Genomic DNA, 23,928 nt, shown 5'->3' with positions numbered 1-23,928 from the left:
AAGCTACTTACTTTCCCTTTTTGATGAGATACCTTCCCAACAATGGGTCTAGCACCGGGTCCACGTTCTCACCGATGTTCTCAATCAATACGGTGGCACCTTTCGCCAGAGCTTTCTCGAGTACCTCCAGGTAGCCCTTAGTTCCGAGGCGAATGATTTTGAGACTGTCTCCATACTTTTGCTTGATCCATTTGATACCCTGGAGCTGCGGGTCGATCATCAACGGCCAGCGATCGGAGTTGGAAAGAATCGTAGCATTTTCGATAGACATCCGATCACTTGGCAAACCTTCGTTCTGCCATGTAGCGATCTGGGTATCATCGGTCAGTAATCTTAATGGATCAAGGCTGTCCGTAATGGGAATGGCTGGTTCTAGCGCCCGTAGGAATGGGAGCCACATTTTGTTCAGCAGGTCCATGCGGAACTGTTTGGTGAAACATCCCACGTAGGAAATGAAGGCCGTAATCAGAAGAATATCTCCTGGGAGTGTTGTAGCCTGTTGCATGAATCTGCAAAAACAGTGATTATTTCCATGTATTTGAAGTGGTTTTATAGAAGGTTGTACTCTGCGACTGCTTCAGCCCAGCGAACATTCTCACTGGCTAACCCACCAACTAATCGGTTGGCAAGCTGGATTGTTGCCTGTGTGGCATCCGCTTCTTGTTGACATCTTAATTTGTCGGCCGTGGCTTTCTCGAAATCTGCCGTAAGCCTGGCTAGTTGTTCCTCGAGTGACTATAACGAATAGATTTTCACTGGAAGGAAATGCGAAAATATGATATGAAGGACTTACGCAGACTTTCTTTTTGATGTTAGCCAGTTTCTCCTGCGAAGCGGTAAGCTCAGCATTAGCTGCAGCTAATGCACGTCTTTTAGGCTCGACATCGCAATACACGTCGTAGAATTTGATGATGTTAATGACCCAAGCACACAGACCGGCTGCTGCGGCTGACTTCGAACGCACGAAGTCTGGATCGAACTCGGTATCTTTCAGATAAGGTTGAATTGCTTTTATAATCTCAGGGTGAATATGTTCTTTATCGTAATTGACGAGCATATCAAGAAAGGTGTCCACTTTAGCCATTGTAATCTTGGCCGCCTTCCAGCTGCGATCTTTTGGGATCTTTCCATTCGGTGCTAGGAGAACCATGACGGCAGCCGTCACGTTCGTCACGGTACCAGGAGGCGAACCGAACGACTTCAACTCAGTGAGATTGGCCTTGTTGAGGGTGTTCAAAGCTTCCTGGGCCGCAATCAGAGCTGGTTCCGCTTTTACAAGATCCTCCTCACAGTCGCGTTGCTTCTTAGCGACTTCTTGGGCAATAACGGCGACCTTTTGCTCCTCCTCGTCGGCGATTGCCTTTTCGGTTTGAACCTTTTCCGTTTCCACACCGACCATCTCGATAAGTGCATCGGCTGCGTCATTTTTTTCTTTGAGTTCAATTTCTTGAACAGCCAACTTCTGCTTAAGTGTAGCAACCTGATCGGCAGTTGTTCGAAGTTTTTCCAAACCGTTCTCCAGACGTTCAACTTTTTTACGCAGATCACCATGCTTTTCTTTCAACAACTTATCGTACAAACTGATCTGTTCGAGATAGGATTTGGGGGTCGTATAATTGTACCGACGTTCGTTCTGTAGGTACACCTTGGACATGGAGTTCACAGAGGTGTGAACGTAAGCCATGAACCGTGCAATCGAGTCTCTACACTCGCTGGGTAGAATGGTCAACTCTTGCAGGAATCGCATTGATACGGACATCAGTGCTTCTTGGGGCCACTCGTGGAACCAATTGATCTGGGTACAAGTGATGATGGCTGGGAACTTGCGTGAACGAACACGAAGTGTTGCGCCAACCGGCGAGAAACAGAGCACCACTTTAAGCTGTCTGCGTACCCGATCGATGAAGAACTTCCAGCAGTTCTCCCGGGTATCGACTAAACCGGCTCCCTTAACTTCGTTCCGCACTCCCGATATGATGTTTTCAACTTCATCGTCGGGGAAGAGGTCCGGAATTTCACCAGATGACAACAGATCATTGATGATAACGAGGAAGCTCTCGTTGGATACTTGGGCGTCGGTCATCAGGAACATTATACCCACGTTCTTCATTCCCGCCTTCAGGTACAAACCGGAGAGTTCGTTCTGTAATAAATTGGAGTTGGTTACCTCGGGTAATAGGGATTCATGGGGACGGAAGGTTCGAATCTCTAAGAGAAATGTCAATCTAACAACATCATAGCATTCTAATACCTTCAGATCAGCAACGCTGTATCCTTTCTTCAGTTGTATTTGTGCCACTTCCAAACTTGAGATGAATGCCGCCAGACGGCTCAACGATTGTTTACCACTGCCACCGACCCCTACTAAAAGGGCACTTCCACGCGGAGATTCCAGAATTCGGTTGATTCTTTCAAAAATAAAAACGATAAATGACTGGTGCAACACGAAACAACTTCAAAATAACTTTATATTACCTGCAAACATGCATCATGGCATCCTCGAAGAGCACCAGGTTCATCGCTGCAATCAGATCATTGTAGGACATCATCGCTTCCTGCAGTAGTTTAGTCAGAATGCCCCAATCAGTTATCGGCATATACTTCGGCTCGCCGATACCTCCAGCAAAATGACAGTAAATGTTCGGTTTGTCAAACACAATAGACTCGTCTATCTCTTCGAACGACTTCTTCACCAGGTCGTTCTGCATTTTGGTGAAGCTGTCGATGTCCTTGTCGTCCAGCAGTTTGTCCCCATAGACCCGTTGCGTCTCATGGAGCCACAGGCGGATGAAATCGCTGGATGTACTCAAGCAGTCGTTGGTGCTGAACAGGAGTCCCTGAAATAGGAAGCCATCTTTTAAGTGCGAGTTGTTTTGACAGGTGTTGATCACGCGGTACCTGAAACACATTGGTTAGATCGCGAAGATTGAAAACGTAGTGGAACTTGATGGCCGTCGGTAGAAACACTTGTGCCACTTTAGAGTGCAGAGCCAAACTGGCCGCGACAATATTTTGCGATATCTTGGTTACCGCTATGTTGAACTTCTGTTCCGCATTCGCAAAGTGCTGAAGAAGAATCGAATGATAGATGGTGGTAACAGCCTCAGAACCGGGAAAGCTAACGGCGAACACGCAAAAATGCCGTTGAAGTCTGGGGTTGATGGTGAAGCTGCCCGAAGTGGGATTCATACAAGACACGTACTGACAGTTGTGAATGTCTTTTAGGGTCAATTTGTTCCGATCGTACCAATGGGTGTAGTCCAGATGCTGCCGAATTAGTGTGTGTGGTTGAACCGTTCCGTAGCTGTCCACTTCGGGCATATTCATATCGTCAATGAAGTAGATTAAAGTTTTGCTCCCGGGAGGACCGTAGTTACGACCCGCTTTCTTTTCCAATGGTTTCTCCATAACTTTTTGAAGCATCTCAGAAGTGGTATAGAAATTGAAGGGAATGTTTGCAACAGCGAAGTTTTCGGACAAGTTCGCTAATTTTTCGTTCACAACGACTGTTTTTCCGCATCCCGCGATGCCAACCAGCATCACCGGGTGCGATCGATCCATCAGTAAGTCCAGGAAAAATCTCAATCGAATGGATTCCGAGGTGTGCACGAGTACGGACTGCAATGGTTGGTCGCAGTCCATCTCGAATTTCGGTAGGATCTCCGTCCAAGGAGTCCACTGCTTTGTTTCCATATCAATGAAATAGTCAAACACCGTACCAGTGGGTGGGAACTTAACGGTTTTGAACTCATTAACCCACCACTTGCTAAATTCGATGCGGTAATCGATGGCTGCGTCTTGGAACATGGCTGATCCGAATGCCCAAACGCATGAAAACACAAAATATAAATCATGCCACTCCTTCGGACAATCTGCGGGAGTATTGATTGGGATCAAGAGACACTCCAATAAGTGACACAGCATCTGGATGTGTGCCATCTCGGCGATTGGGGTTATCTTCTTGAATCGCGTGCGGATGTTGTCCAGACAAGCTGGGATGTATTTGTCGAACAGTATCACAAGGTTAGACTTTTCGGCAGGGATCGTACGCGTCTCGATCCAGCTCGTGACATACCTGCAAAGATAAAAATTTCAGAATCAATAGGAACTAGCTATGTATACTGAGCCACTGACGGATTCCATCCCAAATCTTGTGGATTTATGTACAGAATACCAGCCCGGGAGACGGTAGCAGGTGTAGCGGTACGTAGATTGGAGATCTCAAAAATCAACCGCATTAACGGTGTGAGAGCAATGCGCTCATTGGATGCCAGGGTTAGCACCTTGTTGTCGTCCATCACCGTGTTCAAGCTTTCGATCCACATAGGATCAATGTCACCGTCTAAGATTATCCATTTCGGATTATCACCAGATAAACTAGCCTGCTCCCGCATGATAACCGAGAAGAGACCGTCCTTCCACTCTCTTGTAGCTGGATTAATTATTCCGAATAGTTCATCGTTGGTTACTGCCTTAGGGTTGAGATCATTGAAGACTGGTTTCTTCTTGTTGTTCTGATAGGTTTTATATAGGGTTTTCCAAACTTGGGTCTTGCCAGTTCCGGCATTTCCTACAATGAATACAGAATGTCGCACCTCCAGCAATTCCTCCAATTGGACAACTTTCAAAATGAAATTATCCTCAGGTTGTAGGGCAAGATCTAGCGTGGCCTGTTTAACGGTCTTCTCAAACTCCATATCTCTCTTCCTTGGTACGTCAAGAGCGGGGAACAAATCTCCAATTAAGCCCATGAACACGGGCATATCGTCGGTCACAATTTTGGGGATGTTGAAATCTCGGAGAGCCCGCATGAGAACTTCTTCCTCAGGTCGCCCTGGATCACCGCGCTGCAATACGAACAGAGTGTAGCGCTCCGAGTGACAATATTCTCTCTTACCTTGAGTGAACCGGCGACTACCAAAACCGACTTGATAGCACGCAGACCCCAATCGTAATGGTCTTGCTTGGATAGCAACTCCTTGCACAAAGTATAAAGTGTGATAAATTTGCGAGCAAGAACTCTCGCATCCTGGAACCCTTCAGCTACCAACATAATCTCACAAATCAGTTCGAAATCGGGAACAACCATAGCGCATGGTCTGTCAGAAAAAGAAGCATTTAAGCTGACAAGTCCGTCGATAAATACTATCTTAATACCTGAATAAGGCCTTCAAATTCTCTGGCAATTCGGTACGACCTGCGTAACCTGGATTCATCGTAATAAAAATACCAACCGTTGGGACACAAGCAATGATTTCGCCCATGAAATTGAATTTGTCCTTTTTGTCACGAATAGCGTCTTGAACAGATTTGACCTGGACAGCAACGACGGATAAAACCTCCACCGAGATTCGATTGAACTCATCGAAACATCCCCAGGCACCAGTTTGAGCCAAACCTTTGTAGATGTTGCCACATGACTTGTAGTCCATCTGTTCGGAGCAGTTGAATACGTACACCATTATGCCCAATGCGCGACCCAAATCCTTGGTCGTTTCGGTTTTGCCTGTACCCGCGGGACCTGCTGGACCTCCTCCCATGACAAGATGAAGCGATTGGGTCAGGGTGATATAACAGCGATCGGTCAGTGGAGTAATCACGAGACGTGGTGTGTTACCTAGATACTCGTGACAGTAGCGGAATTCAGCATCACAAATGTTAGCGAAGCAATCCTTTTCGTGATCATCCCAACGATGACGCAGCTGGGACTGCCACTGAAAAGCGGACGCACTTTCTACCTTGGATTGGATTAGCTTACTGACGACATCTCGCGAGTGAACGTCAATCGTACAGATCGTCATGATCTTCTGACGATCACCTTTCGTGAGTTCGCCAAGCAAAAGCGTAATCAATGTACTCAGTTGTGAAATTTGTTTCTTGTAGTAATCTTTGATAGCATTATCATAGCCTTCTTCTAGCCGATTGAATGCGATGTCTACCTCAGTGGTCCACCAGATTTGAGTACCACAAAGCGATACCTGGGCCGGGTAGTCAAACAACCAGTGTTCACGCTGCTTCTCCTCGTATGCTACCACCGCTTCGGCTATATAGCTACGTAATGATGACCTCATCGCGTTCTGGACTTGGTTAAGCCACACTTCAACCTACAATAAAAAGGAAGCACTCTCAGAAACTGATGGTATACAAAAAATTCTCAACTCACAGCTCCGGTACAATTACACGAGTCAAAGAACTTGACATATTCGGTATCCTTGGCGATCATTCCGAGCGCGAGTTTGCATGTGCCGTCGTCTTCTGCGCGGAATTTCAGCTTCGCTATTGAATCGAACAGCTTGGTCAGATGCTTGCATACCACTTCGGGTCTGTTTCCATTGCTCAGGATGTCCAGCAAATCGGCGGACGACACAAAATAGAATCTTGGGAAGTATAGTCGCTTCGTTTCCAAATATTCCGCCAGCGCCTTCTCACACAGCGTTAGTTGGCTTTGAAGTTCGTCCAACTTCTCGCACAGTCCATCCCGGTTGGTTGCATGGATGACATTTGATGTTTTGGACATTTCTTCCATCATCACCTTGAAAACCTCGTCGATGTGATCGAAGCGTGCCGAATCGACGGGAAGTTGCTTGCGAATGTCTTCAGAGCTCATAAAAATAGACTCAAGATGGGTCCAGGTGCGTTGGACTTCGAACCAGACCGTTATCACCTGATCTGCGGTGGTGAGCTTCTTCTGCCAGGAAGATACCTCCTCGAGGAAGTGCGCCACAAACTTGGAGGTCATCAGATTCTGCAACACGACTTGGTTCTCCTCTAGCGTTTCGATGAGTTCCTCGGAGGCCTTCAGCAGAGAGCAACCGGTACGGGGGTGGATTTCATGCTCGAACTCCATCGATGACCAGGTAGTGTTGAGATCGCGAAGAATTTTCTCCATGGACATTTCCTTCACGGCTTTGTCGACGATGTTCTTGACCTCTTCCTCGCACTCATGTAGGTTCAGCGCGAGCAGATCCGAGAGGGTGGTGTTTTTGTCCATTATGAATTGAACCTATTGTATTGTTGGATAATTAGTGAAACTGACATGAATATATTCTTTTTTCAAAAATAAAAACCTTAGTTGTGAACTCACAGAATAAGGATTATTGTAACTAGGAATGGTATTATTGTTCAGGAAACGCTTATTTACATAGCTGGAAAACTTACTGTAATTTCTGGCGGCAGATTAGCTAGACTCTGAAATTGCAAACCACGATATTTACACGTTTTTAATTACATGTGTGTATTTACATTGGTTGAATTGAAAGGTGGGAGACATTTGGTTCAGGCATGATGAATGGGAAGAAAAAAAAACATTGAACATTATTTACAAAGCGGATCAAACCTATTTCAACTGGAGGAAATGAAAATATTCCACACATTCAGCACACGTGATAATGGGTAATATTTTTTACAAACCGGATGGGATAACTGTGGCAGACATGACACGGGGTGCTCTACAACGGTATATGTACGGAATTAATAGTGGATTCTGTTTAAGCGCTTGCTCTTCATCATTTGTTCAACTATGTGCTAGTAAACCGTGGGCCGGATCAATCAAGCAATTTATAAATACTTTTACTCATCAAAGGATCACGTGCTATCGTAGTGCATCAACGAGAAGCGCTTACGGATATCTGCTGTGCGGAATACTTTCACAACCTGTACAAACTGTATTCATGCCATAGCTCATGATGACTTTTGTATTATTCATTTGAATGAAAATGAGTACTGGTCGCTCGAGAAGCTTATGCTCTACTGTTAGTCCAAAACGTGATATTCTGCTCTCTGAATTATTGCTGAAATGTCACGATTGTGACGAAAATGAAAAAATAAATAAAATGATGGTTCATTCGTCGTGGAAGACTCTAAAGCAGCTGTTCTGTTGAAGAACAAAAGAATGTTTTCAGAAGGTATTAAAGTCCAGATGAAGCTGTTGAGACATGTCATGAAGCTGATGATGAACATGCTTCGCAGAAAAAAGTGAGTATGATAGGACCGGAAGAGGTTGGCTGTATTATAAGCAGATGGTACTCAGGGTCACGGTTAATTCTAGAGGCTACAAACCACAAATGATTGCCGTTCACTGCTTGAAAAAATACCAAAATAAAGGAAAAGGAGGTATTAGATCCCCTTTTTCATAACTATTGTTATTCGCATAAGGTATAACCGATTCATATCTGGCCGGTTTCGACGAATTCCATACCAACTGGTCTTAGAAGTTGTGAAACTTTGTGGGTGTAAATAAAATGTTCACTTAACACGTTCGTCGCCCTGTCACCCAGATAGGGTAACTTTCCTCGTTCAAATTGTATAGGATTTTCAAACCGAATTTGACTGAATTGGAATCTAAATATAAATCTAGGATATGTATAAAAATTATGAAATCAAAACCATAAAAATATAATGTTGCTTGTATACTTTTTATTGATTTACGTTACGGATGGTTTGTACTACTGTTCACTCGAAACCCATATAATATGACATTGGCGTGTGCTATTGTATTGTATAAGATGCATACAAAGTTTGACTTTAAATGATTAATTTATTCGCAAGTTGGGCCCTGCAAGAAACTTTGTTGCAAGAAACAAGAGAGGTTGGCGTCGACATCATGCCTCATACCGTATGTTTCTATTCTGTTTTCGCATTTACGCATGACAATTGTCATGACAAATGGTTTGCTTGGTTAATTTAATTGATTAAACCTGTTGACATAATTTATGAATATATATATATATATATATATATATATATATATATATATATATATATATATATATATATATATATATATATATATATATATATATATATATATATATATATATATATATATATATATATATATATATATATATATAAATATATATATATAAATAAATAAATAAAAAGTTTATTATTACAAAGTTTTATTACTAAGGAAACATAAAAATTCTTTATTGTTTCTAGAGATGGGCAAACCGTTCACGAACGGTACGGAAGAACTAGTTCTCCGAAAAGAGTGAACGAACGGTCGTTCTTTTTCAAAGAACGGTAGTTCTCCTCACGAACTGATTGCGAGCGAACGGTTTGTGAACGAACTGATTCCGAAAGAACGGCTTGCGAGTGAACTGATGGAGAGTGAACTGTTTGTGAACGAGAAAAGAACTGATTGAGAGTGAACTGTTTGGGAACGAACTGTTCGAGAACGATGTGTTTGCGGGCAAATTGTTTGCGAACGAACGAGTGCAGCTGAACTGATTTGCGCTGGACGGAATGGATAAATACAACGAGAACGCTTGTAAGGAAAATAAAACGATATTGTCATTTATGAGCAAAATGCATTTAACGCAGGGTTTATTTTGTTAATGTATACTCAATTTTGGGTTAAAAATTGAATTATATTTTCGTAGTTTTAAAAGCAAAACTATATATTTTCAATTTCATGTATTCTTTCGATCCCGCGTAACATTCATATATTTCCTGATTATCAGAAAAAAATCTGGTGGAAACTGGGGCGATTCATGGATTAGGTAAACATTAAATCTTATAGTGAGGGCATGTTGAGAAACAGTTTTTTCGTTGCTTTCAATTCATTGTTTGGCCTATTGCGTGTATGTGTTATCGTGATTGTTTGTATGATTGATTGTTAGTGAAAATCGCTGCTGATTTTATCTCCTTAATGAACATTAAGAAATATGATCTTACAAAAGGAGAATATGAAAAATAGCACATATTTTGTGCGCATCAAATTATTACATAAACTTTTGTCGACCGATAAACATATTTTCACATACAGTTTGCGACTTTTGAAGAAGAAGCAGCTTATCTTTCCCCACTAAATTTCAAAAATATAAATCCCATACGTACATTATCCAATTCAACGATATCAATTAATAAGCGTCTATTGATGTTGGGTTCCAGCTAACATTCTATGTTGTTCTTAATACCGCTGAACGAAAGAGCGAAAGAACGGTTCAAAAGAACTGATTCACTTAGATGAACGGTTAGTGAGTGAACCGTTCATCAAAGTGAACTGTTTTGCCCATCTCTAATTGTTTCTATCTCCACATAAGATATGTTTTTCATTCCACAAAGTTACAAGTTGCCTGCTACTCTGCTGATTTTTTTTGTAAATGTTGAGGAGGAAATTTATATACGGTATAAATATTGTTTTTTTCAAGAGATACATTTACAATTACGATTACGATTACAATTACAATTATAATAATATTAGGTTAGGGAAACAGTAATCCATTATTTTCTCGATAGCTGGCTTCAGTGATCAATATCTCGCGTAATATCGATCATACAACTTCAAGTTTTCGCTCGTTGAAAAGGTTATATTTCACACTAATTGAAATTTATTTGCTGTTTTTTGTTTGTTCCATTCAGTTGTGAGTAACAGGGTGTTAACAATGGAAGTCAACGAAAAAAAAAAATTCAGTACATTTTACACTTTTTGTTTTATAAAGACGAAACTGCAAGTCAGGTCGTTGAAATTGTGAATGGTGTTTATGTCGCCGATACTGTAACAGCCAAATGCGTGCAATTTAATTTTTTATTTTTATTTATTTTGATTTTTTTTTATCTAAAAAAATCCAATTTTTTAGTGCACTAAAATTTAGAGCTCTTGTGTCAACAACTAGATCATTGGAAGTCAGCGATTGATCAGAAACGTCCAAAATTGGTCAACGGAAGAGTTGTTGTGTTCCATCAGATCACTCATGTCTATAGTGACTCGCCAAAAACTCTGGGAGCTTGATTGGGATGTTTTAATGCATCCACCATATGGTCGGTGTTAAGTCAGAGCGGACCAAGTCGCAAAATTAAAAATTTCGAGTTATTGATTGCATTAGGTTAAACATTGTGTAAGCTACATTCCACATTTATCAGATTTGGAAAATCACGCGTACAGCAGGAATAACTAACCGAAATTGTTTTGAACGCTCAATGGAAACCCTTTATAGCACCAAACTTCATGCTCGTTTTTCTCGAAATCATAAAAATGTCACATGGTCCGGTATGATTTAACACCGACCATATAGTCCGGACATGGCACCGAATGATTACTATCTTTTACTCGCATTGCAAAACTAGAGTGCTAGAGTATTTCGCCAATAAGGTCCAAGACTTCTATGAAAGAAGTATGATGAAGCTAACTTTGAAATGGCAACAAATTTTACAACAAAACGGTGCACATTTGGCTCAAATCGGACAACCCAAAGCATATAAAATAAAGATTATAATTTAACGAAAAATTAATAGATTTCTTATTCCCCAACCTAATTTTTCAATTTGATGCACACTAAAATGGCAAAAAGTGTATTAACATTTTAATTCAATCGATGAATTAATGTCTGTCATCTAGTTTTTTAAAATAAGTTCATGCAATTGTTGGCCGTGACGATGCTTGTGGTGGTCCATTCGACCATTTCACATTTGCACACCTTTTTCGAGCCTTTTCGTGGGTATCTTGATCCCAATTTTCACGATCAATTTCATCTCCATGGATAAATCGATAAACGGTGCTGGTTTATCTATCTTTAAAGACGAGGGACTCCACGTATCTCTTTCAAAAGTAGTCGAGAAGTGCCAAATCATTACAACCTTCCAATAACCGATTCAAAGTAAGAAATAAATTGCGCACTAAACTCGCTTTTCAATTGTTCTTTTTTCGTGTGTTCTGTGACATGTAGATTCATCCAGTTGAAACCACATATCAGCCAGATTCAACACTCAAATTTGAGGCAAAATTTCAGTAGGCTTCAACAACAAGATTTATTTCAAAGATAAAGATTTATCTTTAAAATAATACGGACCAATGATTTCACCAAAAACCGCTCCCAACAGTGCATTGTTTGTGCAAGCATTATCAATTGTTGTAGTGTCAGTGGCTGATAACATCAAATGCAATAATTTCGTTTGTTGACTTGTCTATTCACGCTGCTGAACTCAAAAAATTGTCTATGTTGACGAAACATTATTTACAGAGCGTGTATTTCGATAGTACAATGATTTGTAAATGATAAACTGGCAATACAAGCTGAACATATTTAACTTTGACACACTTCACGACACACGCGTGGACTGTCAGAAATATAGTTTAAAAAACGAATCTCCAAAAAATCACAATCATATTCCATTTGTGTCAAATTTTATCAGGTGTGCGAAAAGTAAATAGAAAAAATTGATGGAGGCACTATTTCAGAGCTATTTCAAGAACCCTGAGCGCAAAACAAATTACATATGTCTTTCACCTGGTGAAGTTGGGCCATCCATAAAAATTGGAAAACGTTATCGCACCCATTGTATTATTAGGTGTACCGGTAAGTTTCTTCGGTTTTACCACAGATCGCGTAACTTGATTATTATTCCAGTAAATCAAATTTCCAGACATTCGTTGGAAAGCTACTGTTATTGCGCATTTTTTTCAGTATAAGAGAGAGCGAGCATGGAAGAGATGCCAAAAAATTAAAGCGTAAACAACATAGTTTTTTGCCACTTCGAACATGTCGAATTACGTACCAACGAGAGTGTTTTTGCGGGGAGTGTTACTTCATTACTTCAATATGATGAAAAAAGCTGCGGCAAGTCATCGCATTTTGGTGGAAGTTTATGGTGACCATGCTCCAACTGAGCGAACGTGTCAGACGTGGTTTAAAGATGAAGAATTGGAGGCTTCACTCGATCAAGATCCGTAGCAAACGCAACAAGAACTTGCAGAATACACTTGGAGTAGTTCAGCAAATCATATTCGACCGTATAAAAGCAATGGGAATGATCCGATAGATAGGACATTGGGTGCCGTATGAATTGAAGTCACGAGACGTCGAATGCCGTTCTTTCACGTGTGAAAAACTGCTCCAACGGCATAAAAGAAAGGGTTTTTTGCATCGAATCGTTACTGGCGATGAAAAGTGGACCCATTACGACAATCGTAAACGTCGGGTAACGTATGGAACCCCGGCCATGCATCAACATCGACGGCCGCGCGGCATATTCACGGCCAGAAGGTTATGTGTCTATTTGGTGGGACCAGCTGGGTGTGGTGTATTATGAGCTGCTAAAACTGAATGAAACCATTACGACGGGACCTCTACAGACGACGATTGAAGGAAAAACGGCCACAATACGAGCAAAAGCACGATAAAGTTATTTTGCAGCACGACAATGCTCGGCCGCATGTCGCGAGACCGGTCAAAACATACTTGAAAACGCTGAAATGGGAGGTCTTATCCCACCCGTCGTATTCTCCAGACATTGCTCGTCCGATTACTACCTTTTCGATTGATGCAACATGGCCTGGTTGACCAGCACTTCTTCAATTTTGATGAAGTCAAACATTGGATCGACATTGGGCTGACAAACCGGCCGATTATTTTCGCAAAGAGATCCGTGAATTGTTAGAAAGATGGGAAAAAGTTGTGACTAGCGGTGGGAAGTACTTGAATATTAAATTTGTAACCATTTTTGCAGAATGAAGCATTAATTTTAGAAAAAACGAAGAAACTAACTGGTACTCCTATTATGTAGTACTCCTATGTAGTATGTAGCAGCATTTCACTGAAAAATAAAATGTTGAAAAATAGGTCGATGAATTGTGTTTCGATGTAACAAAAGAAGTTCATTGGAAGGGGATTCGCCTGAGAAATGAAGGAAATGTGTAAAATCGAACGGGAATCAAAAATTCGATTCAAAATATTTTGAGTTTCTACTGAAAATTATGTTATCGATAACTTCTCGAAAATACCTATCGCAAATATTACCCCCTCTCCAACCCCCGACAATTGGAATCATCGGTCGATAGCGGTATTCGTGAGTTTTCGATAATAAAACTGCTGCTTTGATCAAAAATTGTGGCTCCGTTCAGACCGGTGGTAGGAAAGAAATGGGATTAAAGAGAAGAGCATAGTGCTTGGCGAGCTAGAGAGAGATGTCACTTCGCAATCACGCATAACTTTTAGACATTTCATCCTTTGAATAAAATGATTACAATATTACTTCGCTTAGCTGGAAGAAAATTATTAACGCTCAAAGAAGATATGGTGGAATATTCTATAAACCATAACAAACATTTCATTTTCTCCACTATCAAATCCATAGCCAATGTCATTATTTGTAAGCAATCTGTATCGAATTGTCATCCACACTTCGTTTTTCGTTAAAGACTCGCCTCGGCTGCAGAGAAGAAATGGAATTGGGAGAGAAGAGCATAGTGTTTAAGCGAGCGAGCAACACTATCTTCCCGTATCTCGTTGTATTGCCATAAACATTATTTCTAGTGAATACACCCATACCTCGCTATACGGCCGCTCTTTATACGGCATTTCGCTATAACGGCCCTCTTCAATTCAGGCACATTTTCGATTTACGGCCTAAAATGTTTCGTTATAACGGCAAACAAAAATCCGAGGATTGATTCAAAAATCACTTTTGTACAGAAGTGAAAAAATATTTGCGAGACAATAACTTAAGCAACATACAAATTAGGTATGTATACATACACATATTACATGTAACATGAAGTTGTTTCATTTTTGCTTAAAGATTATTGTTGATTTTTACGTATTGTATGTTTTCTGTTTCTGTTATGTATGTATTTTTGATTCAAATGAATTTAATTTTTGATTAAAATGAAATAAGAATAAAAAGATAAAATGCATTTTGAATGATAAACCATGGTACATATTTAACATAGTTTGGAACCGATCTGATTGAATTTGTATGAATTTGTATTAGAATAATTGAATTTCTTATACGGCTTTTCGCTTTGGGGCCGAATTTCGTGGAACGTATCTAGGCCGTAAAGCGAGGTATGGGTGTATGTTGGTTGTTAAATAAAAAATAACTTATGTATTGTAACGTTAGTTACTCTTGTGTTTGACATACCGAGGAATAGAGCGCCAAGTCGATGACCACCGACAAAAATTGAAAAAAACATAAACCATTCTTTGTATTCCAGTCCCGATGAATTTCATTAACGAATCTGAAGTGAAAATAGGAATATATTTTTGTCGTAAAGTAGACAAATTAAATGAAGAATATCAATATAAATTTCGTTGTATTTGTGCCTCTTCATCGAACCATAGAACTCAAAATTAATATGAGCATTGAATGTTTTACTCAGCTGAGGCGAATATGGCACTGCCGAACGATTTTCCATGTCAATGTTTGCGTTGTTAATTTTTATGAATGATTTTTGTCATTATCAGTTTTTAGTCGTTGATATATTGGACATCCACCTAAGGTTGCGGTCGTGTCGTTGGAGAATTCTTTGGGAAAATGCATTGTACACTTTCCATCTGATATACAAGGCTATAAAAGTTTTAGATTACCGCACGGTCATGAACCATATTTGTGGTAACAATATGGAACAATAAGAGCAATTTTAAGTTGTTGGAATTTGAATGAAAAATTTTATTCGATTTTGTTTCAATACTTAGTAGACATAGTCCTGACTCTAACTTAACAATTATCTATTGATCTTCTTGTATTGGTGTCAAGATTGTTGTTTCATCTTCGAATCACAATTTTTCGCGTCACTTTGCAGTCGCCTACCATGACTCCAGCAATGTATTCAACGACATACGCATTGAATGTATACATTGATTAGAATTGATGAAAATGACGTGATCGTCACCTTGCAAACATGTATGATATGAAGAATTTCAATAATTAATTATGTTTATTCAAAAAGTCTTCCAATCAAAATTGAATCAGTCAAAATATTCCACGTAAACCAAAGCTCTCCAATCGAGATAAGAAATAATCGAACTACTACGAATACCTACAAAATATGGAGGTAAATTAAGCAATCTTTGAAGTGAAATGTCTTTTGGGAAACAATTCTTAAAATGCTGGAAAAAAATCCAATCATCTAGAGGACTAGAAAAATGAAAGTCTCTAATCTTACACCTATTCAAACCAAAATTCGTTTTTTAAGTCTTAATTGTGATTGCAATCGGCTACAAAAAATGTACAAACCGAGAAATATTTGCACTTTCAACATTTTCAGGTTAATGTCGAAAATAGTTCAACCTCGATGATCCTGAATTCAGCGGACACGCGTGATTTATGGAAGAAGGAACCATGTTTATCCACTCGGAATTTGATGGCGGACCATGCATGGTAGGATTGTGTGCAGCTTGAACGCTCAAGATAGCTTTCACATCCTACAAAATAAATAACATGGACTACATCTGGGTTCTAGAGAGCCGTCCCGTCGTCGAGTGGTTAGTGACACGTATATCATACCGGGGGTTTGATATCCCGTTCTTACAGCAACATTTTTCGACAAAAAAATATCATCTGACTTGCAATGTGGTCACGCACATTCTAGGCTACAGCTTGCCACCTAGAATACATTCAAGACGTGTTATTTCGCATAGAAATCTCAACTAAGTACTTATAACAATGATGCAAGTTGACACGGCGATGGTTCTCCAGGAACGTTAGTGTCACTTTTTTGACAAATGTCATGGAAAAAGTTTATTTTTCAGCGGGATAATTATGCTATTCGCACAAGCAAGGAAATCAAACAATAGATAAAGAACCAGATGATATATTTACTGGACTGGTTCCCGAAAATGATCTCAGTGGAAAGCTTTCGTGGGTTCCTAGTTCGAAGGATTTACGCAGAAGGAAAGTAGAGTGCTGTAGATGTGCTCAAGACGGCGTTTTCCGGAAACATAGGAAATATCGAGAAAACTGGTTTGCAAATTGTAGTGAACAATAAAACCCTATTTTTCAAACAATTGACTGAAAAGGTGCAAGATAACTGATTATTGAAATCAGGAAATTAGAGATTTTGTTGCTTTCGCTTGATTAAAAGGTGTGGAATAAAATAATGCTGGATAGCAAAAATTAGTACATTCAAGTCCCAAGAGACTCTGTACGATTAACACTACAAGAGTTACTATGGAAGATATTGAGGGTGGTCTTATAGAATTTGAATAGAGTGTAATTCTACCATTTACGATATTCTGAAATGTTCCTGTGAACGGAAAACGTATCCTGGTGACTCTTACGATCTACAGCTGCATTGGGATATATTAGGCATGCTGAGGCAAACCCAGTCTCAAGGATTTGTAAATAAAAAATAACCCAACGAATGTTTTGATTTCATAATGATAGTTCGAGTTCAAGATCATTTTGGATAATAAATGTTGCTTATTTGACAAAACAGAACTACAGGGCATAATGAGGCTATCAAATCGAAAACATACAAACATGGATATTTGATATTCTTTCGTGTCGCACAGACCATGTTAGGTTTTGGTCTGACATCTGGATGAATGGTTAAAAGTTAAAGGAAAGGTCAATAAGCAGAGTGATCAAGATATGATGATGGATGTTTGATATGAAATCAAATGCTTTGAAGAAAATGCAATAAACCATTTCTTGGTTTTAACTAAAACGTCAATTGAACATACTATTCTCGAGCGACCAGCAAACGTTAAATTGATCCGAACCCATGGGCAGACAAATTTCTACTCAATATATGTAAACTGCCGAACGAGCAATTCGTTCTGATTATATGATTACATATATGTAATAATGAGAAAACTATACAAAACCAAACGGGATGAATAATGACAATGTGTGACGCAATGTGTAACAGCTCCATAAAAACCTTCGTCGAAGACATCAACTGGTTCCAGTGGCGCTCACGGATAGCGGGATTTTGCAGTTCACCGACGGCTCGGAGCGAAGTTAGCATATTCTTGACGGTTGCCTCCAGGGTCGTGTAGGTATCCCACGAGCGCATCTCCTTGTCCAGTAGACGGATATCTTTGGCAAACTTCTTACACTCAATATCCATGTTCTCGACGTCCACTTTTCTCCAAGGAGTGGTCTTCCAGTCCTCTATGCTGGTGCGTACGATGTATACGTAGTCCCAGAGTTGCTGAAATGTATAATGCTTCCAGTGCACGTTATAAATTATGAATAAGAGGAAAAATACTAACCTTCAACATTTTTAATTCCTTTCGACATTGCTTCAACAGTTTAAACTCCGGAACTGGTACCTCAAAAAGACTTCCAGATTCCTGGATATCGAACATGTCCTGCTCCAACCGATTCATGTCCCCGTTTATGCGATTTAGCAGTTTGTAGGGTTCTGCACAATCGTACTTGAAGAATTCGTAGGTTCGGAAAATATCCCGGAACAGAGAAATGTGCAGATCGAATGCGGCGATCTTGTTACGGATGCCAACGACTTCGTTCGCCTGCAGAGGTGCAACCTGCTGCTTAACAGTGAGTGCAATCTTTTTGGTATTGGCCCACTGTTCAGGTAGTTCCTGCAGATACACATTCACCTCCTCGGGGATGTCCATGTCGTAGTATTTTAGCAGCTCAATGGTTTCCTTCATCGGTGCAAACATTTCGTCAGTGGTGGCGGTGCGTTCTTTTACGTGCAACAGATATGCCATGATGCTTACTAAACCATCGTAGTCACCTTCCTTAACAACCTGCAGCAGACCTTCGTCCGCTTTCCTTATAAAATTGCTCAAATCTGTCAAACTATAGGTGACATTAGTGACAAGGTGATCTTTAAACATATTGCCCCACTTTCTGACTATGTTCAACAGCGATTGGCGGAAAGGTCTAACATCTACCTGGAACCACGCGGTAAAGATTTGGAGTGGTTCTATTTTTTCTATCTCCAGGTACAATGACTCGTAGTGATCAATTTGCTCGCGAAAAGCCTCTATGGTGGGTGGACAAGGCTGCGGGGAATCAGGATCCTTATTAGCAATCAACTCCAACTCATCCATCTCTAATTGACGACCGTACTTCAAAAATATTTCCATACTGTACTCACGGTCCTCCAGCCAGAGGTAGCTGTACCTCTCAAAATCCCCACAAAACTGTGCTGCTTCTTGCATTACCTTATCTACGCCCTGCAGTATCTCCACCTTCATTTCCTGTATGTCGGTATTGTGCATAATTTTCTGTTCATAAGTTTCATCGGCCGTTTTTAGCAGTCTCGGTATTATCGAGGACATATAGGTTATATCGGTTACTAAACCTGCTAGTAGAAAGTTAAATCCATTCGGATCGCTAGGATTCAGTGACGGAACGAACACTAGCTCTGGCTCTAGCAGCTCTAGTCTAGATTCAAAAAGTGGTGCTAAGTTATTGCCGGAATCCATGTTCTCAACAAGATATCCCATGCTGAAATGTGCGAAAAGATATATCATGTATTTTTAGTGATTCTTAGCACGTCTAAGTACCTTATTCCAATCATGAAAAGCAAATTTTCATGCACAATGTTGTCGACATAGATGACATATTTAATCCAATTTTTATCATCCTGCCGTTCCTCCATTCCAAACAGCTGCATATTACTTTCGAGCAATTGGTGAACCTTTGTGGCTGCAGACTCAAGTTCGGCGTACCGTTTTGTCTTGCGGTCGTTCCGCTCATCCAAGCACAAAACAGTATCCTTCTTCGAGTCTTTCCTCTCAAACAATGGTGATTTAGCCCAAGATGACATCAGGGTTCGAATTTCTTTCAAATTACTCTGTATGCTGTGCATTCGACCCTGTAACTGCTCCACTGGACTACGTATTTTCATCATATACTCGGAAATATCTGCGGAAGAATAGAGAATATTCAAATTCGTTCCAAGAATCGAAGCAATTACCTTCTGAATTCCAAGTGAGCTCATTGACGGCCCGCTTGAGAAGTTCATCAATAGCTTCAATCTCTCCCTTAATCAGTTCCAATTCCACTTCGGTACAGTTGCGTCGAATTTTATTATACCACTCAACAGTCTTTTCCAGGTTCAACGTGTACGATCTGTAGACATCGCTCTTCTCGGAGAATTCGAGCCCACGCTCCGGGATGTTCTCTTTCTCCATCAAACGTAGGTAATGTACTTCTCTTAAAATCGCGAACAGTTGAGGGCTGAAGTTCAACACCAATTCGGCACTGTTGCGTTTCCTTACGATTAATGGCTTATCCAGGTTTTCCTCTATAGTTTGCTCTACCATCGTAGACCACGAATCGAAAATTGACTTCTCAAATTCCTTCAATCTTTCGATCAAGAGGTCATATCGAACGATCAGAGCTTGCCCTTCGTTCGATTGAACCACTCTGCAATGCAAAACAGAAAAATACAGAATCGGATTGTTTGCCCTAGAAATACAATTCAGAATCTTACGGATGTTGTAAGGTTTGGAATTGCCTGATCGGTGTGGTGATACGATTGGTCAGCTGTAAAACCCAGCGAAGACTGGCAGTTACCGGGGGAGCACTCCGATCAACGAAGATGTGCCCATCCTTGCGGTAATATTCCATCTGCATGTCGTAAATATCCTCACAGGTGCTTAACTCTTCGTCGATCATGTACAGTATTGCCCGGTATTTGCCGGTGAATTCTTCGCGGATCTTTGGGCGATCCAGCACCGTTCCAACAATGCTGATAAGCTACAAATATGTTCCAAGAATTATCCAGATCAACTGAAACATTTCCACAGGTTACCTTGAAAACACTCTCCAAATTGTGACAATCGTCGAACGCCTGGCACAGGATGGCCGCCAGCTTCAAGTCCAGCTCCAGGATACGGTCCTGGAACTTGAGAAAGTCCTCCTTGAACGTGGGATCGTCCGGATCGAGCACGTCGTACGTTTTGGACGCAAACACCGAGAAGCACTGGTTGAACTCGACGGAAACCCCGGTGATGCGGGCACTCAGCGCGCGGCCCTTGAGGCCACCGATTTCAACCTTCTCAAGCTTTAAAAACTCGATCACCGTATTAAAGAACCACTGAATGGTGAACAGCCGGTCGAGGAACGCGTTGAATCGCTCAAACACTGCGTTCGGATGGAACGTCCAGTTAACCACAGGGCGGTCTTTAAAGAACGGAGCGATGTTGTCCTTGTACTCGTCGTACACGGTGCGGAAGTACTTGAGAATTTGAATCGATAGCGAGATGCGCTGCATGGCCTCGTCGATGTCGGTGTGGAAGATGGAAGACGGATCGAGAAAACGCTTCGCCTGTGAACGATTGAATTTTGAATTGAGTTTAATACTGTTTTGTGGATAAAGGGTGTGTCACATCAAATTGCATCACGGAAAAAAACGCTGTAGAAATTTAATTTTTAGGAATTATATCTTCAGCTTTCGCTTATAATCAGATAAGAGTGTATAGATCACGTTGGCCATGCTTCACTGTCAATTTTTCGTAAATTTGGAAAAATGTCGTCGAACGAAAAAGAGCGTCGTGAATTAATCCTGTACACTCATTTCGAGAATCCGGAGTTGTCACATCGGGACATCGGTAAGATGCTGGGAATCGTCCAATCCACGGTCAGCAGAGTACTAAAACGATACTTCGAGAACCTAACAATCGACCGGAAGGTGAAGAACGGCAAAAATGGATGCTCCGTCAGTGAAAAAGATCACAAGCGCGTAGTTAAGCAGTTTAGACGTGATCCGAGAAGTTCGGTCCGGGATGTCGCCAACAAGCTGAATTTGTCAAGTTCATTCGTCCAGCGGACCAAGCAGCGGGAGGGCCTGCGTACATACAAGGTTCAGAAGGCTCCTAACCGCGACGAAAGGCAAAACATGATGGGGAAGACGAGAGCCCGGAAGCTGTACACTGAAATGCTGACGAAGCCGCATTGCCTGGTAATGGACGACGAAACCTACGTCAAAGCGGACTTTCGTCAGCTGCCGGACCTGTTGTTCTTAGCCGCAGAGGACAAATTCAGCGTTCCGGAGGAGATTCGCAAGCAGAAACTATCCAAGTTTGCCAAAAAGTACATGGTGTGGCAAGCGATCTGCTCTTGCGGAAAGCGGAGCGCCCCCTTCGGGATGACCGGCACGGTAAACGGGCAGGTTTACCTTAAGGAGTGCCTACAGAAGCGCTTACTACCACTATTGAAGCAGCACGAGGGCCCGACCATCTTCTGACCGGATCTCGATTCGTGCCACTATTCAAAGGACGTGTTGGAGTGGTACGAAGCCAACGGGGTCACCTTCGTGCCAAAGGAAATGAACCCGCCCAACGTGCCGGAGCTTCGCCCAATAAAGAGATATTGGGCGATTATGAAGCAGGCCCACCGAAAGAACTCAAAAGTTGTCAAATCGGAGGCGGACTTCAAGAGAAAATGGATTTCTGTTCAAAAAAAAACTACAACCTGACGTTGTACAGAACCTTATGGACGGGGTAAAGAGGAAGGTGCAAGCATACGGGCTTGGGCTCGAAGTATGAATAAAAAGAAAATGCCAAAAGTTGTTTAATAGTTTTTATTTTACTGTCTAAAATTTTCAAAAGGATCGGTCTACTGGGCGAATTTCTACAGCGTTTTTTTCCGTGATGCAATTTGATGTGACACACCCTTTATTTACTACGGAAACCAATTATCAGATTCAGCATTAGCAGTTTGTGGCTTAGTTATCACAGTCTTGCATTTTTGACGTAGATATATGTCTAACAAGAAGATATGAAGGGATTTTTATGCAACGTCACAGAAGTGGCTAGAGAATCAGTGTTTGAAGGGAAGGTCTACCAGCTATTTTCGCAATAGAAAATGACGAATCGGGAGATAAAACTAATGGAAACGTTGACACAAATTCAAGACAACAGAGGGAGTCGATAATTCATCTTCATACGTATTTGAGTGAGCACCCTCGTTGCCCTGCAGTACAGAATTACAGTGCTCTGTTCCCGGAATTTCGAGTGAGCATCATATACAGACTACTGATACAAGTTGTTCCAATCGGCTACCAGTTGGTAGAAGAGAACGTTCGACAAGCTCACTCTGTGTGGGTTCTAAAATGAATATTGGGCCTGATCACGAACTCCATTTCACGGTGAAAACGAAATGAAGTGCGGATAACCTTGCATACAAATAATTTTGTTTCCACCGTGAAGTGACGTTCGTGATCAGGTCCATTGGTAACACTGTCAGCTTTAACTATCTCGCCATAGTCACGCATCCCAACATTCGTAGATGCCCGATTCTAACAACCCAGCGAGCGAACCTCGAGCTCGGTCATTGACATTGGCGATCCTGTCAGGAACAGGAATTTTCAGTTGCACGGCGCGGAGTCGTGTTTATTCAACGTGGCAAATTGAATATCTAAATTGCGAAAAATAAAATACGTGAATTTAAAGAAAGATGGCTGTCATCCGGGCCTGGTAATCGTGATCGCCACTAGTTGGAAAAGCGGTAGCGAGAGGAAGCGGATCGAGACGACCACGCTAGATTTATGTGGAAGCAGATCGAGACGACTGTGCTAGATTTATCTGAAAGCGGATCGAGACGAGCGCGCTAGATTTAAATAATTGGAAACGGATCAAGATGACCGCGCCCATTCGCTATCCAACTCTTGACGAGTAAAGTTCAGTGTCGGTATTGTGCGTTGCCACTTTTGCTATTGTGCTATTGGTACGAGTGAACCGTGTACGAGTGAAGGTCATTGCTGTCCGCTTTCGACCTGACCATTTGTGAAGTGGAACGAAGGAACAAAGGAAGCAGCTCTCTTGCAGCGAGCCGGATTGCGGCTGTTGAACTGATTCGGCATAACGGGATCGCCATCGCGTGACTGTCGCAAACGGGATTCATCATCACGTGGCTGCGTAAGCTATTCTTGCGCTATTGTGTTGTCTCCGTAGCGCGTAGCCTCTGTCTCTCCCTGATTAGGGCAGTAGAGCGCATTATTGGAACAACTTATATATTAAGGTACACATATTTATTATTAATATTATTATTCAATTCATTTGTTCATTGTTTGATATTATTATCATAATTTTTTTTTTGCTATTTTTTTTTAAGATTATTGTTAAAATCAATAATAATTTAGAAATAAGACAGACATTTTTTTGAATGGAGAATAGTGGAGGATCTCCAGAGATGGAGATCTCCGATAATGAATCTCATACAAGATCTGGGAAAAAACATAAACGAGTCCCTCATAAGGAAGATAATTCTTCTGGGGAC

General features: G+C 41.2%; 1 protein-coding gene across 5 annotated transcripts in view; it reads right to left on the bottom strand.

Annotated features, from left to right (window-relative positions):
• Window positions 1–23,928, bottom strand: part of LOC129764297 (dynein beta chain, ciliary) — a 59,767-nt gene that overhangs the window by 8,265 nt on the left and 27,574 nt on the right. For all 5 annotated transcript variants that reach the window (XM_055763240.1, XM_055763238.1, XM_055763241.1 and 2 more), the window contains 17 exons: window positions 20,462–20,977; window positions 20,141–20,406; window positions 19,622–20,073; window positions 19,209–19,569; window positions 17,940–19,149; window positions 17,606–17,878; window positions 7,159–7,188; window positions 6,164–7,003; window positions 5,158–6,104; window positions 4,898–5,099; window positions 4,135–4,847; window positions 2,899–4,075; window positions 2,476–2,837; window positions 2,252–2,408; window positions 794–2,143; window positions 566–735; window positions 12–509 (listed from right to left, as the gene is read on the bottom strand). In XM_055763240.1, the coding sequence (XP_055619215.1) occupies window positions 12–509; window positions 566–735; window positions 794–2,143; window positions 2,252–2,408; window positions 2,476–2,837; window positions 2,899–4,075; window positions 4,135–4,847; window positions 4,898–5,099; window positions 5,158–6,104; window positions 6,164–7,003; window positions 7,159–7,188; window positions 17,606–17,878; window positions 17,940–19,149; window positions 19,209–19,569; window positions 19,622–20,073; window positions 20,141–20,406; window positions 20,462–20,977 (9,524 nt within the window). The remainder of the gene's footprint in view (window positions 1–11; window positions 510–565; window positions 736–793; window positions 2,144–2,251; window positions 2,409–2,475; window positions 2,838–2,898; window positions 4,076–4,134; window positions 4,848–4,897; window positions 5,100–5,157; window positions 6,105–6,163; window positions 7,004–7,158; window positions 7,189–17,605; window positions 17,879–17,939; window positions 19,150–19,208; window positions 19,570–19,621; window positions 20,074–20,140; window positions 20,407–20,461; window positions 20,978–23,928) is intronic.

Source organism: Toxorhynchites rutilus, chromosome 2, assembly GCF_029784135.1.
Source record: "Toxorhynchites rutilus septentrionalis strain SRP chromosome 2, ASM2978413v1, whole genome shotgun sequence".
In the NCBI taxonomy this organism is placed as follows: Eukaryota; Metazoa; Arthropoda; class Insecta; order Diptera; family Culicidae; genus Toxorhynchites; species Toxorhynchites rutilus.
The sequence above is the reverse complement of the archived record's forward strand: the minus strand, read 5'-3'. Positions and strand labels throughout refer to the sequence as shown.